General features: G+C 39.7%; 1 protein-coding gene across 1 annotated transcript; it reads left to right on the top strand.

Moving 5' to 3' along the window:
* Positions 1 to 2,366: 2,366 nt before the first annotated feature.
* Positions 2,367 to 16,897, top strand: dnmt1 (DNA (cytosine-5-)-methyltransferase 1). The gene is made up of 34 exons (XM_040154449.1): positions 2,367 to 2,574; positions 3,048 to 3,084; positions 3,635 to 3,742; positions 3,842 to 4,082; positions 4,188 to 4,260; positions 4,388 to 4,472; positions 4,571 to 4,611; positions 4,691 to 4,745; positions 4,852 to 4,935; positions 5,046 to 5,155; positions 5,288 to 5,406; positions 5,541 to 5,633; positions 5,733 to 5,884; positions 6,377 to 6,564; positions 8,452 to 8,632; positions 8,776 to 8,873; positions 9,132 to 9,279; positions 10,804 to 10,919; positions 11,020 to 11,221; positions 11,300 to 11,433; positions 11,525 to 11,701; positions 11,795 to 12,019; positions 12,109 to 12,301; positions 12,669 to 12,759; positions 12,859 to 12,999; positions 13,135 to 13,417; positions 13,544 to 13,685; positions 14,021 to 14,187; positions 14,329 to 14,506; positions 14,663 to 14,858; positions 14,957 to 15,120; positions 15,470 to 15,586; positions 16,403 to 16,496; positions 16,606 to 16,897. Exons 1-34 carry the CDS (start codon positions 2,528 to 2,530, stop codon positions 16,638 to 16,640), a joined length of 4,515 nt encoding a protein of 1,504 aa, XP_040010383.1. The 5' UTR covers positions 2,367 to 2,527; the 3' UTR covers positions 16,641 to 16,897.
* Positions 16,898 to 17,313: the final 416 nt, after the last annotated feature.

Genomic DNA, 17,313 nt, shown 5'->3' with positions numbered 1-17,313 from the left:
TTTGTAAGAATGTATGTATGTATGTATGAATGTATGTATCTTTGTACAGTAAGTATGATTTGTGTTGTATGAAACGTCTCGTGTGCAATAGCCTTGTGTGTCCAGTAGCACGCTGCCTATGTTAAACCGGTACAATCTGAAACACTAATGTTGGTACATAAAAATTGTGTAATTGCATTCCCTTTTTATAAAATAAATGAAATACTGAAAGAATCCATTTTGTGTTCTGGAGTTCAATTCTAAGCTGTAAACAAATTTAATTGCAGGTCCTGAGATGTCTCCCTATTGTGCTTACAAGATGTTTTCAAACTGCAGCATTTAATCCAAACATGCTCTGACAAGGTCAGCAAAACACTAGCGTCATCATGAAAGCACAAAACTGTACATGCAAATGCTGCTTGGCCATTAATCATTGCTCTCTTACCTAATGAAATTATTCAATTGCTTAAAGGCTAATGCAAGACCGGCCTATGATGGGAAGCTGGGCAGAGGGCAGGGAGGGTGAAAATAGGGTTTTGTGAAGAAGAAAGTCTATTTGTAAGATAGTTTGTCTAAGAGAAGTATAAGGATTGGCCCTGGGAGAGGTTTTCGGGTGAGGGGGAGACTTGGGGTGAGGGGAGAGGCTGACTTATAGTGGCCTTGGGAGAGCTGGGCCTGTTTCCTGTCAGATGTCCAGGATTCCTGGGTGGGAACATTGGCTGAATCAGCCCCAGGAGGCTGCGCTGCTGGGAAGTCTGCCAAGTCTTTCCAGTGCCCTGCAGGATATGACATCAGACTCAGAAACCTGAAGGTGAAGTTGTATACACAAAAACATTTATGTCAGCACACAAGACCGATGTGCCTTTATCCCTGCAAAATAGGGCAGTTTGTAATACTTTACAAATAAAAAACAAAACATGGACAAAGAAAACAAAACACTTATGAAACCCTAAAATCAAGTCTTAACTCAGTCTTAACAGCTACTTAAACTTGTGGGGTCCCAGTTTTTGGACCCCACAACTATAGTAAAGTAAGCCCGCACACACCCACAGACACAACTTCCTCAGTACTGAAAACCGATCACTGCTCAATTAAAATAGACCTATTGATTGAAGGTAACTGACAGTTAATGTGGTCAAATTGGTACATGTACAATGCAACAGGGAAAAGATCCACAACAAACATTTGCCAACGTGAAAAAGCCTCAAATGCCTATTTACAAATTATAAATGAGATAGTGCCACCTTGTGGTAAAATAGGCATGTAGCTAGCCATATATGAAGGATGTCTTCTCCATATACTTTTTTAACTACATAGAAGTTATTCAAATGAATACACACACACACACACACACACACACACACACACACACACACACACACACATATATATACATATATGTATATGTGTATGTATATATATATACATATATGTATATATATATATATACATATATGTATATATATATATATATACATATACATACATATATACATACATACATACATATACATACATACATATATATATACATACATATATATACATACATATACATACATATATATACATATAAATATATACATACATATATATACATATATACATATATATACATACAAATACATATACATATATACACAAATACATATACATATATACACAAATACATATACATCAATACATATACACATATATACATATACATATACACACACACACACTACAACTATTTATTTTCATTATTGAATAATCTGCCTACCAGTCTATCAATTAGTCGATTCATTATTTTGTCTCTAAAGTGACAGAAAATAGAGAGAATTGCCTGTTATGATTCTCAGAACCCAAGGTGACTTCCACCAAATGTCTTGTTTTTTCCAACCAACCGTCCAAAACGCAAAAATATTAAATTTACTGTGATTTAAATCAGAGAAAAACTGAAAAAATTTTAAGCTGGAAACTGATGAAGCTGGAACTCTTATTCACTGAAAAGCACATCTACTTAATACTTTCATTCAAAAGTACAGATTACATACGATCTCAAATGTGGAAACGTATTGCTAATATTGCTGATTAGTAAACAACATTCATAACGCTTCCGCCTGGTCCGTTGTCTACAACATCTGGGAAACGGTAGGGGTAGGTCAAGTGAGTTGTTCATTTAGAGAAATTTATATGTTGAAAAAAACAACCACGTGACATTCTCGGTTGTGTTTTATACATAAATAGTTATACTAAAATGTGTTTCGTATTACAAACGACACATTCAGCAGGGACATATCACGTCCCACATTGAAAGCATTTTACCCATACATAACTGCAGTGGTACAGTCCACAACACCCGGGTTTCCGCGCGAAAAGACGGCCCGCGCGCCCGAATTGCTTATAGCTTCCATTGCAAGGTCCTGCACGCGCAAGGCAGTCACGGTGGAGCCACGCTGTGGTTATCACCTGCGGGTTTAAACAAGGTTTTAACGGGTTTTTTATTTTTATTTTTATAAACGCAGTTTTATCTTTCCTGTCTTGCACGTTTAGCTAGCTGTTTACCATGCCAGCCAGGACCTCCCCGTCTCTGCCAGATGATGTCAGGAAAAGGTAACGTTAGTAACCCCAATGCTAGTAACAGTTCATGTCCCGGTGATGTAGCATGTCTGGAGCTTGTTGTCTGAGTTCAGAAGCAGCAGTAAGAGCAACAGCAGTGAAACCCGAATAACGCTGCTCTGGACTTGCCCTGGTCGTCATGACCGGGGCCACCACTTTACATTTCGCCTGTGCTAGCAGTTGCTACTAGCGTTAGCTTGTTGCCACTGGAAATTCAGGGCAAATGCAGCATACAGTGTTAGCCCCTTAATAACGGTAGCCAGTTAGCATCTTAGCCTGTCAATGGATGGAGCAGCGTGAGAGATTTGGCGCCACTCAGGAAGTTTTGTTACCTGTGTTTCTCCTAGCTCGCGGTCGCACTGGTTTTATCGCAACATCCTTGGCAGGGATGCTCCTGGATGATTTGTCCTCTGTTGCACATTAGTTAACTAACTGCAGCGTTGTTTTGACATGTTCTTTGTTCACAGGCTGCAGGTGCTGGACGAGGATGGATTTTCAGACGAGGTGGGTTCTGTGTGTCCTTACTGCACCGGAAAACCTGCATGCCATCTCTATCAGTGTTTCTCCAGCTGCTTACTAATTGTAGTTAGTTTGGGGTTTCAGAGACAATTGAAGCAAGATTGTAGATTCACGGTATACTGTCACCTTAAAGGGAAACTCCACCCTCAATGGATTTAACTTAGCTTATCTGAACTCTGTTACATTGTCTAGTTGAATTATAATGTGTAACTTTGAATGAGTCTGTCAGTACACTTAATAGCAAACAGGGGAACTGTTATATACTGCCATATAGCAACAAGCCTCGGGTTTGCTCCATGGATTCCTTGCATGTTTTAAAACCAATTTGGTTTTAATATCTCGAACGCTATCACTTCCCAAAGTGTTGGGGAAAAATTCAAGCCGTATATTGTATCATAAATTTACTGTTTTTTTTTTTTTTTTGTTTTGTTTTTTTTTTTAATTCTCAGCTGCTTAAGTTAAGTTAAGTTAAGTTACTTTTAAGAAGTTTACAGTGTGTTTTCAAGTTAAGCGTTTTCTTAAAATGCCATTCTAGGATCGTGTCAAAGAGAAACTCCGGTTGGTGACAGACTTCCTGCATGTTGACGCTCAGGACCAGCTGACCAGCCTTGAGGAAAAGATGAAAAGCTCAGAGATCTCAAAGGTTAATGACTCTTTCAGACATCTGAATCGTTATTAATCCCAGAAATTCACTGCTCATTATTTCACCTGTGATCTGATGTATGCCATTTACCTTCCTCAGGAGGTCTACATCTCTAAAGTAAAGGCCTTGCTGGGTAAAGAGCTTAATCTTGAAAACGGCTCACATGTTGATGGCATGGAGCAGAATGGAAAGACAAATGGCTTCACAAACGGTTCCCACAAAGATGAGGAAGGTGAAGATGCAACCATGGATGTACAGGAGGAAGAGGATGCTGTCAAGTCACCAGCTGCTCCTAAGGGGAAGGGTGGACGCAGGAGCAAGGCAAACTCTGACACGAAAAGTAAGTTTGAGATTTCTAGTTAATATTTATTATCTAACGGCAGCATTCAAAGATGATAAAACAGTGTTGTAGGAATACTTAAACTTGTTTTTTCTTCTTTGGTAGAGTCTCCAGCCAGTACCAGGGTTACAAGAAACAGTGGGAAACAGCCAACCATCTTGTCAATGTTCTCTAAAGTGTGCGTATGTTTTGTCTTGCACCTTTTTATACTTTTTCTCATTCACATTTTTAGCAATTAAGAAAAAACTTATTTTTAATATATAAGTGTCTGTATTCTGTTTTTTAAAAGTAAATCTGTTTTGCAGTCAAAAGCGCAAGTCTGAAGACTTGAATGAAGAAGCTACCAATGGACAAAATGATCTTAAGAAGGAGGAAGATGGCGTTGAGGAGGTGAAGCCTTTTTATGTACTATTGAGGTTTAAACATCATGAGCTGGTGCTTTTTTCAGGTGGTGTATAACAATGCACATACTTTCAAATCTGTTGTAGTCTCGGGAGGAGAAGCGTCTCAAAGTGGACTCCAGTGAAAGGTAAGTCTTTGCCCTCTGAACATTAATGATGATGACGGAGCTCATACAAATGAAGGTACTAATACTTTATTTTATGCAGTGCTGCTCCAGAGGAATCGAAGAGTGATATTATTAAGACGGTTTCTACTGCAAAGGTAAGGAATCGGTTCATTCAGCTCAGTGTCACGGCTGTAAGCATTTTTGTAAGCATGACACGGCCTGTATAATGTTAGGGGTTTTTTTTTTTGGTTTTTTTTTTAGACACCACCACCCAAATGTCCAGACTGCAGACAATACTTGGATGATTCGGATTTAAAATTTTTCCAAGGGGATCCTGATAATTCGGTGAGAATTGGCAAATTTACAGTCATTCAAGAAGAAAGTGTTTTGAAAATGTCCTTACTTGTACTGACCAGATGCAAGTGAAACCTGAAACAATTCTTCTTTGTCTTCAGCTGGATGAACCAGAAATGTTAACAGATGAGCGCCTCTCCTTGTTTGACTCAAATGAGGATGGATTTGAAAGCTATGAGGATCTGCCACAGCACAAGATTACGAACTTCAGGTAAATGATTGTTGGCTTGTTGGCATACTTTAGAGGAACAAACATCCTTTCTAATAGCATTGTGTTACATGCCTTTCTATTGCAGAACCTGATGTTTTTCTCAGTTATAGTATTAACTATTATGTCTTCCAGTGTGTATGACAAGCATGGCCACCTTTGTCCATTTGACTCTGGACTGATTGAGAAGAATGTAGAGCTCTACTTCAGCTGTGTTGTCAAACCCATCTATGATGACAACCCTTGCTTGGATGGTATGAAAACCCACATTTGAAGAGTCGAAACTTATAGTTTGTTGCTTGTACATTATTTTCTTTTAGCCTCTACAACCACACAGACATTTACGTGTGTTTTTTGTTTTTTGTTTTCTTTTTTCTTTTTCCCCCAGGTGGTGTTCCTGCAAAGAAGCTTGGACCCATCAATGCCTGGTGGATCACTGGTTTTGATGGTGGAGAAAAAGCTTTAATTGGTTTCACTACAGGTAGCAAAGTTTTTAAGCTTTCTACTCTAAATTTAACTTAATCTTCCCCTCTTTATTCACAATTTACTAATGGTTGCTATTGATATCTTTATTATCCAGCTTTCGCTGATTACATCTTAATGCAGCCGAGTGAGGAATATGCGCACATCTTTGCACTGATGCAAGAGAAAATCTATATGAGCAAGATAGTGGTTGAATTCCTCCAGAAGAATCCTGATGCTACTTATGAGGACCTTCTCAACAAAATTGAGGTGTGGACTTGTGTGAATGGAACAAACCCAACATCTTGCATCTTGCTCATTGCTATGATGCCTTTAATCTGGGTCCTCCAGAGTTGCTCATACCATTTATTGAGTAATTGGATTGGGCTACACTTTTTCTTTAAAAGACAATTTTGTAGAAATTTCATTTTGGACATCTCACATTAGGGATGACCATAATGAGACAGTCATTTTTAGAATATAGACAAGTTATGGTAGTACTGAAACCATTAGTCAATTAATCAATTTAGTGATTAATAAAATCATTCATAAAATGGTAAATTTTTGTCAAGTACAAATGTCAAATGCTTGCTGGTTACAGGTTCACGCATATAAACGCAGACAAAATATATATGCAGATTTCACAAACCGAGAACAAAGGGAGTAATATTTTATGATTGGTATTTCGTTACTTTTCACTTTGCAACATAACTGCAACCCAATACCAGAACACTGACCAACTTTTGTTCCTCCTGCCCTAAGACAACCGTGCCTCCTGCAGGGCTAAACTTCAACTGCTTCACTGAAGACACACTGCTGCGCCATGCCCAGTTTGTGGTGGAACAGGTGGAGAGCTATGATGAGGCCGGCGACTCTGATGAGCAGCCCATCATTGTAACACCCTGCATGAGAGACCTGATCAAGCTTGCTGGAGTCACTCTAGGGAAGAGGTACAGCTAAAACATGCTTAGATTATGCTTTGGTTTCCTTTTTACCATGCAACAATGTCAGCTGGAAGTAGTCAAAGATTTTAAACTGCCTTTTGATTCATGAAGCTTTTAAGGGAATGGTACACAGGTTTACACTCTATTTAACATGATGTCAGCTGACTTCAATTCTGAACAACTTTGGTTGGAATTGGAAATTTAATATTTGCTAACTACTTGAAGTTTTTAATTTATTGTACCATTCATACAACATACAAGCTTTCCATAGCTACTGTAGGTCAAAATGAAAACAAACTCAAGCAGTGTCCATGCTGTATATTTAACTTGAGTGAAAACTCGTCATTCTCAGCTTCAACCAGATTTCTAGCCGCAGCTCGTTTGCAACACACATGCTTCAGAATTTTGAAGTTACCCATTTTTATTTTTATTTAATTTTATTTTTTTTTAATTTTATTTATTTATTTGCTTATATTCCTGTATTTCTGCTCCTCGCTCCTTGCTCTTCCTGATGTCTAACATTCCTTTGACATTTCCTAATGCAGCATGCTGCTGTACTGGTAGGTAGGCCTTGTTGTGAATGCATCCTTAGCTTGAATGTTGGTGTGTTAGTGTGAAGCATTTAAAAGCTGTATGGACAAAGAGCATTATACCAGAGTTCACGCTAGAATTTTATTTCCAATTTAATTTATTTTGTATTTTATATTTTGGCTTTACATTGTTGTTCATCTTAGTTTATATGGCACATTTGAATTTTGGCCATATAACACCTGGGTGTATGGACTTGGGCCAAAAGTTATCCTGTCTCAGTCACAAGTGCTTGATCTACAGAAATTAAAAAATCTCTGGTAGGATTTTTTTATTTTATTTTTATTTTATTTATTTTTTGTAAACGGAAAACTTGTAAACTTAAAAGTTCTCATTTTTGAAGTATCTATGTATATTGTCATGTGAAAAACCTGACTAACACCAATGTGAGGAACTTGATTTAATAGTCTAGAAATTTCTAACTATTGAAATATACAAAACTGCTTTCCTTTTTTTGCGCTAAATTTCAGTAATGCAGACTCTCTTCCAGTACTTGTGACATGTATGCATTTAAAAACAGTGCATACAAAGTCTGATTGATTGGATGGAGGGAGCCCAAAAGGTAAATAACAGACAAGGAAGTCGTTTTTTCAGTTTAAAACTGTTTGCAGAAGTGTCCCCTCAAAGAAAAAATCAGTTGAAGGCTTGATCTTTAACAGTGTCTTTTTAAGGGGTTTCCTCACCGTGCTTAATCATGCTACAATAAGCCCTGGGCTCCCAGGTCTTAAGGTTTGATATCCCCACTGCGATAATCACTTGTGTGAACCATCAGGGTTAGAACAAAAACTATGCATTATTTACATAGTTTAAACTCAAATACTCGTGACAACAGTGCTGTGAAGATGTTAATGCTATGTGATGATCCTCTGATTTGTACATTCATCTTCAGTATTTAGAACACTGAGGTCAGAGTTTAGCTCTTGTTTAAATAGACTGAGAATCATCTGAAAGGAAGTTTAACGTCAAAGCTTATCTATAACTTAGAGGATGGGGGGGGACAACTGGTTTGCAGTTAGAAGCGATAAAAGCAAATTCACTAAAACCTTTTAGTTGGTGGTTTTGTTTTCTCTGCAGGCCTGAATGTTTGGAAAGAACTTCATTTGACAGTTGCATCTAACGGGAACTCTGCACATTGTACATCTTGTCTGTTTTGTTTTGTTTGCTTGTTTCTTATGTTGCATGGCCTGATGCTGTGGTGTGTTGAAGGCCAGGGGCTTCATAATGCCATCGCTCCACATACCATCAGGTATTTGTGCCAAACCAAGTGGACCTCTCCTCTAAACACAAACTTTATTCCAATGACAGGAGAGCGGCCAGAAGACAGGCTATTCGTCACCCAACAAAGATAGAGAAGGACAGCAAGGGACCTACTAAAGCGACCACTACCAAGCTGGTCTACCAGATCTTTGATACCTTCTTCTCTGATCAGATAGAACAAAATGATAAAGAGAGCGGAGTCAAAAGACAGCGCTGTGGTGTCTGTGAGGTGAGTGACTCTGATTGAGGTCCTGCTGTTAAAACGGGGCTCTACTTCAACATTATATTCAAGTGTCTTGATGTGCATTCTATTCGATTTCTCTTTATTTCTTAGCAGTCAAAATCCACACGGTTTTCTTTATCTATCTTTAGGTTTGCCAATCTCCTGACTGTGGCAAGTGTACAGCTTGCAAGGACATGATCAAATTTGGAGGAAGTGGCAAAAGCAAGCAAGCTTGTAAGCAGAGAAGGTGAGCATGCCTCTTAGCAGGTGGCCAGTCTTTAATCTATGGCCCATAAATGCCTCTCTGAATGTCTGTTCCCAAAGGATTTGTGGTATGAGGTCTCTGTTTAGTTGCTTGATGAGTTATTAGCACCTGACTAATTCAAACAAGAACAAATATTTAACACTTAATACACTTAACATGTGTATACTGTTGCATTGACATGGTACATTTACATCTATAGTCCTTAATTTCTCTTTTGGCAATATACATTTGTCTGTGTAGATGCCCAAACCTTGCAGTAAAAGAGGCTGAAGATGATGAGAACATTGAAGAGGAAGATGTTCCAGTGGAGAAGGCCAAAAAGGTTTCTCATGCTAAGAGGAAGAAGCAGACCCAGTGCAAACTGACATGGATCGGAGAGCCTGTTCAGGTATTTGTTTTCCTCCTCCTTTGTTGTTAGAATAAATTTTTTCTGTCAAGCATGGGAATCCAGCAGCAGGTTTATATAAATATGCTGTACAGTGCATTTTTAGTAGTATTCAGACCTCTTCACTTTTTTCACATTTTATGTTGCAGCACATTTTATTTTCCCCTCATCAATCTACACTAAATACCCCATAATGACAAAGTGAAAACAGAATTTTAGGCCTTTTTTTTTTTTTTTTTTTTTTTTTTTCCCCATTTATTAAAAAAGAAAAACTGAAATATCACATTGACATAAGTATTTAGACCCTCTGCTATGAGCTCAGGTACCTCCCATTTCTCTTGATCATCTTTGAGATGTTCCTACACCTTGAATGGAGTCCACCTGTGATAAATTTCAATTGATTAGACACAATTTGGAAAGGCACACATCTGCCTATATAAGGTCTCACATCTGACAATACATATCGGAGCAAAAACCAAGCTATGAGGTCGAAGGAACTGCCTGCAGAGCTCAGAGACGGGACGGTTCTGAGGCACAGATCTGGGTAAGGCTACCAAAAAAAAAAAAATGATGCTGCCTTTAAGGTTCCCCAAGAGTACAGTGGCCTCCGTAATTCTGTTATGGAAGAAGTTTGGAACAACCAGGACTCTTCCTAGAGCTGGCTCCACAGTGAAAGACACATGAGTTTGCAAAAAAGCACCTAAAGGACGTTCAGACTGTGAGAAACAATATTCTGATATAATGAAACCAAGACTGAACTATTTGACCTCAATTCTAAGCATCATGTCATGGAAACAGGGTACCACCCATTACCTGCCCAATACCATCCCAATGGTGAAGCACGGTGGTGGCAGTATTATGCTGTGGTGGTGATTTTCAGCGGCAGGGAAAGGGAGACTGCTCAGGGATGAGGAAAAGCTAAACAGAACAACGTACAGAGATATCATTAATGAAGACCTGTCCACAGCGCTCAGGACATCAGACTGGGCCGAAGGTTCACCTTCCAACAGGACAATGAAGCACACAGTCGAGACCATTCAGGAGTGGCATAGGGACACCTCTGTAAAGAACCCTGGCTTGAAAACAATCAAACATCTCTAGAAAGACCTGACAATGGCCATCCACCGACGGTTCCCATTCAACCTGACAGAGCTTGAGAGTATCTGCAGAGAAGAATGGCAGAAAATACCCAAATCTAGGTATGCACATTTTAAGTCAAACCCAAAAAGACCGGAGGTTGTAATCGCTGCCAAAGCTGCTTCAAGTAAGCATTGAGTAAAGGGTCTGAATACCTACGTCAATGTGACATTTCAGTTTTTCCCTTTTTAAGAAACTTGGAAAAAATTGTTTTCACTTTGTCATTATGGGGTATTGAGTGTAAATTGATTGAGAAAAAATAAATTTAAACGATTTTAGCATAAGGCTGCAACATGAAGAAAAATGTGAAAAAAAGTGAAGGGGTCTGAATACTTTCTGAATGCACTGTATACTTTCTGAATTAATGTATCTGTCTCCTACCCTCTTCAGACTGAGGGAAAGAAGCAGTACTACAGGAAAGTCTCTGTGAATGATGAAGTGCTGGAGGTGGGAGACTGTGTCTCCGTTTCATCAGAGGATCCCACCATTCCTCTCTATCTGGCAAGGTGTGAATTTTTTTATTTTTTATTTTTTTTAGAAAAACACTCCTTGATAACATTTTGTTAGAGCGGCTTTGTATAAACCTAATGACGTACTCCTTCTCAGGATCACATCACTGTGGGAGGATGGCAATGAAAAGATGTTCCATGCCCATTGGTTCCTTCGTGGGATTCACACGGTGCTGGGAGAGTCTTCTGATCCGCTGGAACTCGTCATTGTGGATGAGTGTGAAGACATGCTGCTCAATTACGTTCAAGGCAAAGTGAACGTCATGTATAAACCTCCATCTAACAATTGGTTTATGGAGGTAAGTTAACTTGATTTGAATTAATTAAGAATTAATTTAAAAAAAAATGTTGATCCTTTGATTACTTTTGTATTTTAGGGTGGCATGGATGTTGACCTCAAGGTGATTGATGATGATGGGAAGAGTTTCTTCTATCAGTTCTGGTACGACGCAGAGTTTGCCCGCTTTGAGACGCCACCAAAGACCGCTCCATCAGAAGACTGCAAGTTCAAGTAAGCCCCATCCACGCATGTATTTGTATTGTGTGTATGATTTTTTTTTTCTCTGTTATCTTACCCTTGTGGATATGCTCCCTTTTGCCAGGTTCTGTGGCAGCTGTGATAGGACTAAAGAAAGAGAGGAACAGGAAATTCCTCATGCATTTGAGCCCCTGGAGAATGACGACGAGTCCAAGGCTCTGTATGCTCTGGCCTGTTTTAAAGGGGAGCAGTTCAGGGTGGGAGACGGTGTCTACTTGCCTCCAGAGGCTTTTAATTTCAGGTGAGTGAAGTAATTCAGAAATTGTAATTTACTCAAACTTGTACAATGACGAAAATGTAAATGAGACTCATTGCCTCTGTTCCCGGCTATCAGTGTGAAGCCAGCTAGTCCAGTGAAGCGCTCCCATAGGAAAGAGGATGTGAATGAGGAGTTGTATCCAGAGTATTACAGGAAGTCCTCGGACTACATTAAGGGTTCAAACTTGGACGCTCCAGAGCCCTTCCGTATTGGGCGCATCAAGGAGATCTTCTGTCACAGGCGAAGCAACGGGAAGGCTGACACGTCGGAAGTCAAACTGCGTCTCTACAAGTTCTACAGGTAAAAGGAATTGTAATTAAATTAGTTGTCTCTCAGGATTTTGTCTGAAAATGACTTCATAATTTACTGGCTTTTGTTTAATCTCCCAGGCCTGAGAACACTCACAAAGGCGTCAAAGCTAGTTATCATGCAGATATCAATCAGCTGTACTGGAGTGATGAAGAAAAGACTGTCGTCATGTCTGAGGTGCTTGGCCGCTGTCAAGTAGAATATGGAGAAGACCTGAATGAGTCAATCCAGGACTATTCCAGTGGTGGACCTGACCGCTTCTATTTCCTGGAGGTACAGTTCAATACTTCCTCTGCAGTAATGTCAGGAACAGCTATTGTTCATTTGATCAGCAAAATAGCATATCTTTTAGCAGCTACCCCACTGCTAGACTGTTGGTATTCTGTAAAACGTTTGCAAACAGTCGTGAAACTGCATAGGGAGGAAAAAGGCACTGTATATCTGTACAAAATGTCTCCAGTTGTCTAATATGAAAACTTGGTGAAAATCCTATGGTGGTAATGTGCAAAACAAGAGTATCAAAAGATCAAATGTTGAGCTGACTTGGAAAGACTTGTGAAAATTTGGAAATAACAATGCCCATACTTGAACATTTCTTCAATGCAGTGTACATAATTGTTCTTATATTCCTCTCTCACAGGCCTATAATGCAAAATCAAAAAGCTTTGAAGACCCTCCAAATCATGCTCGCTCAGTTGTCCATAAAGGCAAAGGAAAGGGCAAAGGGAAAGGTAATAACTCAGACATAAATTTTTTTTTTTTTTTTAATCTAAAATTGGTTTTAGGTGTCACTGAAATCTTAATCCAACGATCCTATTATTCTCTACAAGGTAAAGGCAAAGGAAAGGCCTCAGCTGCACAGGAGCCACAGGAATCTCAGAATGAACCCCAGACACCTAAAGTGCCTAAATATCGCACACTGGATGTGTTCTCTGGCTGCGGTGGACTTTCTGAAGGCTTCCACCAGGCTGGTAAATGCTTGCTCAGTGCCACTCATGAAATATGTTCTCAGATCAACAAATGTTGACATGCAAAGAAGTATGGGCAGCTAAAGTCTTATTTTTCAGTGCAGTGGTGAAAACATGCCTGCTTGGTTACCTTTTTAGGTATCTCTGAGACTCTGTGGGCCATTGAGATGTGGGAGCCTGCAGCACAGGCCTTTCGGCTCAACAACCCCGGCACCACAGTGTTCACAGAGGACTGCAACATCTTGCTGAAGTTGGTCATGTCTGGAGAGAAGACCAATTCTCTTGGCCAGAAACTGCCTCAGAAGGGTGATGTGGAGATGCTGTGTGGGGGACCTCCTTGCCAAGGGTTCAGTGGGATGAACCGCTTCAACTCTCGCACTTATTCCAAATTCAAGAACTCACTTGTGGTCTCCTATCTCAGGTCAGTGTATGTCAGAGCAGATTCTCATCTTGACTCTTAGACTACATGATGTTCCAAGTTTTCCTCCTTTATAGACCATAAAGTCCTTAAATGCACATTTTGAAATAAATTTTCCTTTTGTTGCAGTTACTGTGATTACTACAGACCCAAGTTTTTCCTGCTTGAGAATGTGAGAAACTTTGTGTCATTCAAAAACTCGATGGTCCTAAAGCTGACTCTACGCTGTCTTGTGCGCATGGGCTACCAGTGTACTTTTGGTGTCCTTCAGGTGGGTAGAACTATACTGACTGTTGTATTTGTAGTCGGGGCAATATTTATTCCAAATTGTGCCGATCTTGAGTAGGATCTGGGAAATGTCAAAATACAAAATATTGCAAAACCTGACCTTTTTTATTTATTTATTTTTTAAATTATTTTTTTAATTTAATATTACAAAATTATTAAATAACAATTCCAACCCTGAATTTCTTAAAAATGTGAGGATTTCAGTCTTCTCATTGCCATGTGATGCAGATGACATAATAAAGTAATACATGCCAGTAATTTTTACAATGACTGAAGTCCGCTTCACTAGACTAACACGCTGGTTGCTCCCCTCAACAGGCTGGTCAGTACGGTGTCGCCCAGACCCGTCGCAGAGCAATCATCCTGGCTGCGGCTCCTGGAGAGAAGCTGCCTCGCTATCCTGAGCCTCTGCATGTGTTTGCTCCCAGAGCTTGTTCTCTGAGCGTGGTGGTGGACGACAGGAAATACGTCAGTAATGTCACACGGTAATGTAAACTGCTTCTATTGTCCTATTTATTGATTTTTTTTTTTTGTGGTAAATATACATCACGAACCTGTACAGCTCCTCAAATAGATCATAACAATGCCCCAATGTGACTCAGACTAAATGTTCTGCCTTACAACAGAGGTAATGGAGGAATCTACAGGACCATCACTGTCAGAGACACAATGTCTGACCTGCCAGAGATTCGCAATGGTGCAGCTGCGCTGGAGATTTCCTACAACGGGGAGCCCCAGTCTTGGTTCCAGAGCCAGATCAGAGGCACACAGTATCAGCCTATACTCAGAGATCATATCTGCAAGGTGAGCTGTCTCACACTTTTGTACTTTTTGTCTTGCCACTAACATTAACACGATGTAGCTCTGCTGTATTAATGTAGTATCAATTCTCTTCAAAAAACAAACACAAAAAAACAAACCAGCTTTATAACAAAACATGCATTATCTTCGTGCTCTCAGGACATGAGTGCTCTGGTCGAGGGTCGGATGCGTCACATCCCCTTGGCTCCAGGCTCTGACTGGAGGGATCTGCCCAACATCGAGGTTCGGCTGAAAGATGGCACCATGACCAAGAAACTGCGTTACACACACTCTGATAAAAAGAATGGACGCAGCAGCATTGGTGCACTCAGAGGTGTTTGCACCTGTGCAGGAGGTATGCAGCTCTAGTTTTTATACTTGAATAATGGAAATTACAAATCTTAATTTCTAGCGTGGAGGCACCTCTAATGGTTATGTTAATGCATTGTTTAGGGAAGCCATGCGACCCTGCAGACAGGCAGTTTAACACCCTGATCCCCTGGTGTCTGCCCCACACTGGTAACCGTCACAATCACTGGGCTGGACTCTACGGCAGATTGGAGTGGGACGGCTTCTTCAGCACGACTGTCACCAACCCTGAACCCATGGGCAAGCAGGTACGTCAGCTTTTTCATATAAGAAGTTAGAATAAAACCATTTTCAGCCAAAATGTTTCAAAACTGGCACAAAACTGCTTAGAGCACATTCTTGGTACCATACTGTGAAACATACGTCCTTATCTCATTCATTCATTATAAGGAGACATGGGGATTCGCACTGTTTAATAAAAAATCATTGGTTAAAAATCTTCAGCTAACCCAGATTTCAGGAGATGCTGGAAATTTTCTATCAGCTCAAATCAACTGACTTGTGGTTCAGCTGGAAAAATATATACTAACAGGACAGTAATTGAATTACCTGTAACAGATTTCCTAACTTTGGATCTTACTTGCATTTTAATTCTAGGGCCGTGTTCTGCATCCTGAGCAGCACAGAGTGGTTAGTGTGAGGGAGTGTTCACGCTCTCAGGGATTCCCTGACACCTACCGCTTCTTTGGAAACATCCTGGACAAACATAGACAGGTAAAGCCGTGACTTCGTTTAAGGCCAGCTTGAAAAGCAAGTAGTCGAGTGTATTTTTATTTTTTTATTTTTTTTTCCTATTATCCTTTTGTTCCAAAATGCATTGGATCATGTATTCCAAAACCTATAATCTTAGTGTCACTGTTTTGTTGGCTGGTTAAAGGATCACCAAATAGGTTCTGACATTGAGAAGGTGTTGGCATCTGTCCTATTTTTCTCTGTCACTCAGATGAACCCATAAACAATTATCACCCAACTCTGCATTTCCTGCTATTTCTGTGGAGCTTTAGAGCATCTTTGAGCTTATTGTTTTGGTTTTGTAGCTGCAACTTTACTGTTTTGGGTCACTCGCATAGCTCTCGTAGAATTGTTTTTGGCTGCAGTGGTTTTTCAGCAGAACAGCCACTGTCGTTACCAACAGGCAAAGGTAGAAACTAGCTGATAAATGTAGTGGAGGATATAGCAGCCAAAGATATTTCCCTCAGGAGTTGGAGACCAAAAACTGACTTTAAAAAGAGTGAATATTGGACTTGGATTAATCAAGTGTCCCGAAACATGATTCCATGAATGCTGATGTTTGTCAGATGTGTAAATAGGCAACTGTTTGCCAACAAGTTTGGTATATCAAAAGGTTTTACGATAGTGCTGTGTTTTATAGCTTATTTCTGTGCCCTCAAGTGGCCAGAAAAATATTGAAGGATTAAACACACGATACTGAAAATACAAGCAATTCCAAAATGGTTTCTCTATAAAATTTCAAAAAGTTTTGTGCTGTCATAAGTCAAGTAATTGCTTCTCTCTGTTGCTGCCTCCCAGGTTGGAAATGCTGTGCCCCCTCCACTCTCGAGGGCCATAGGCCTGGAGATTAAGAAGTGTGTCATGGAGCGAATGAAGGAAGAACAAGCATCAGGTAACTCATTGGTCTCAAGTATATTTGTTATTCTGATGGACATTCACTCATGATGGATTTTGAATATGCAGAAATCCTTGTACAAATGTGTATTTATTTCTCTCCACAGAGATCAAACAAGAAAAGATGGAGGTCTCTGATTAGTCCCGCGTTACCTTCCCAGCAAGAATCGGTTCCACAAATCCTGATGCTGATGTGTCGGGCAATCATTTCTTTTAAATAAGATGGCTTTCAACTGTGTCACTAAGTGGCCACCATGGACATTCTGTGCAGTGCCGTTCCATGTTGTTTTTAAATGTGCTTTTAATCATGTTGTTGTTGGGAAATGTTCGCCTAATGTGGGATAAATTGTATGTAGTTTTTTATATGTAATATTTCAAATAAAGCTCTTATGAAATCGATGACTTTTGAATTTAATTATTGTAAAACTAGGCAGTCAAGACAGTGATGTTAACGTGGTACTAAGGCTTGAGTAGTATTCTCGGCAATGTTCAGACCTGGTTTCTTATATCCTTACTAAATTGATCTGGAGATGAAGTGATCACTTGTGGTCGCATTTCATTAACCACACTTTGATAAGCTTAAGCTGCAGTTTTTCCACAAACTAGACTCTACGCTCAGACAAGTAAGACCTATAAACCAAAAGATCTTATTCTCTACCAAAAGCAGCTTTAATGGCTCATGTATTTGGCCACTGATGGCAAATCAATAAGCAGGACTACTTAAGCTCAATACTGGAGTTGGAAGAATTTGCATCAATGTAAACTACCTTGACTTGAGTATTTAAAGCTTAATGGACAGATATTGCTATTATGAA

This window comes from Xiphias gladius, chromosome 3, assembly GCF_016859285.1.
Source record: "Xiphias gladius isolate SHS-SW01 ecotype Sanya breed wild chromosome 3, ASM1685928v1, whole genome shotgun sequence".
Taxonomy (NCBI): domain Eukaryota; kingdom Metazoa; phylum Chordata; class Actinopteri; order Istiophoriformes; family Xiphiidae; genus Xiphias; species Xiphias gladius.
Note: the sequence above shows the minus strand (reverse complement) of the source record. Positions and strands in the feature narration are given on the sequence as shown.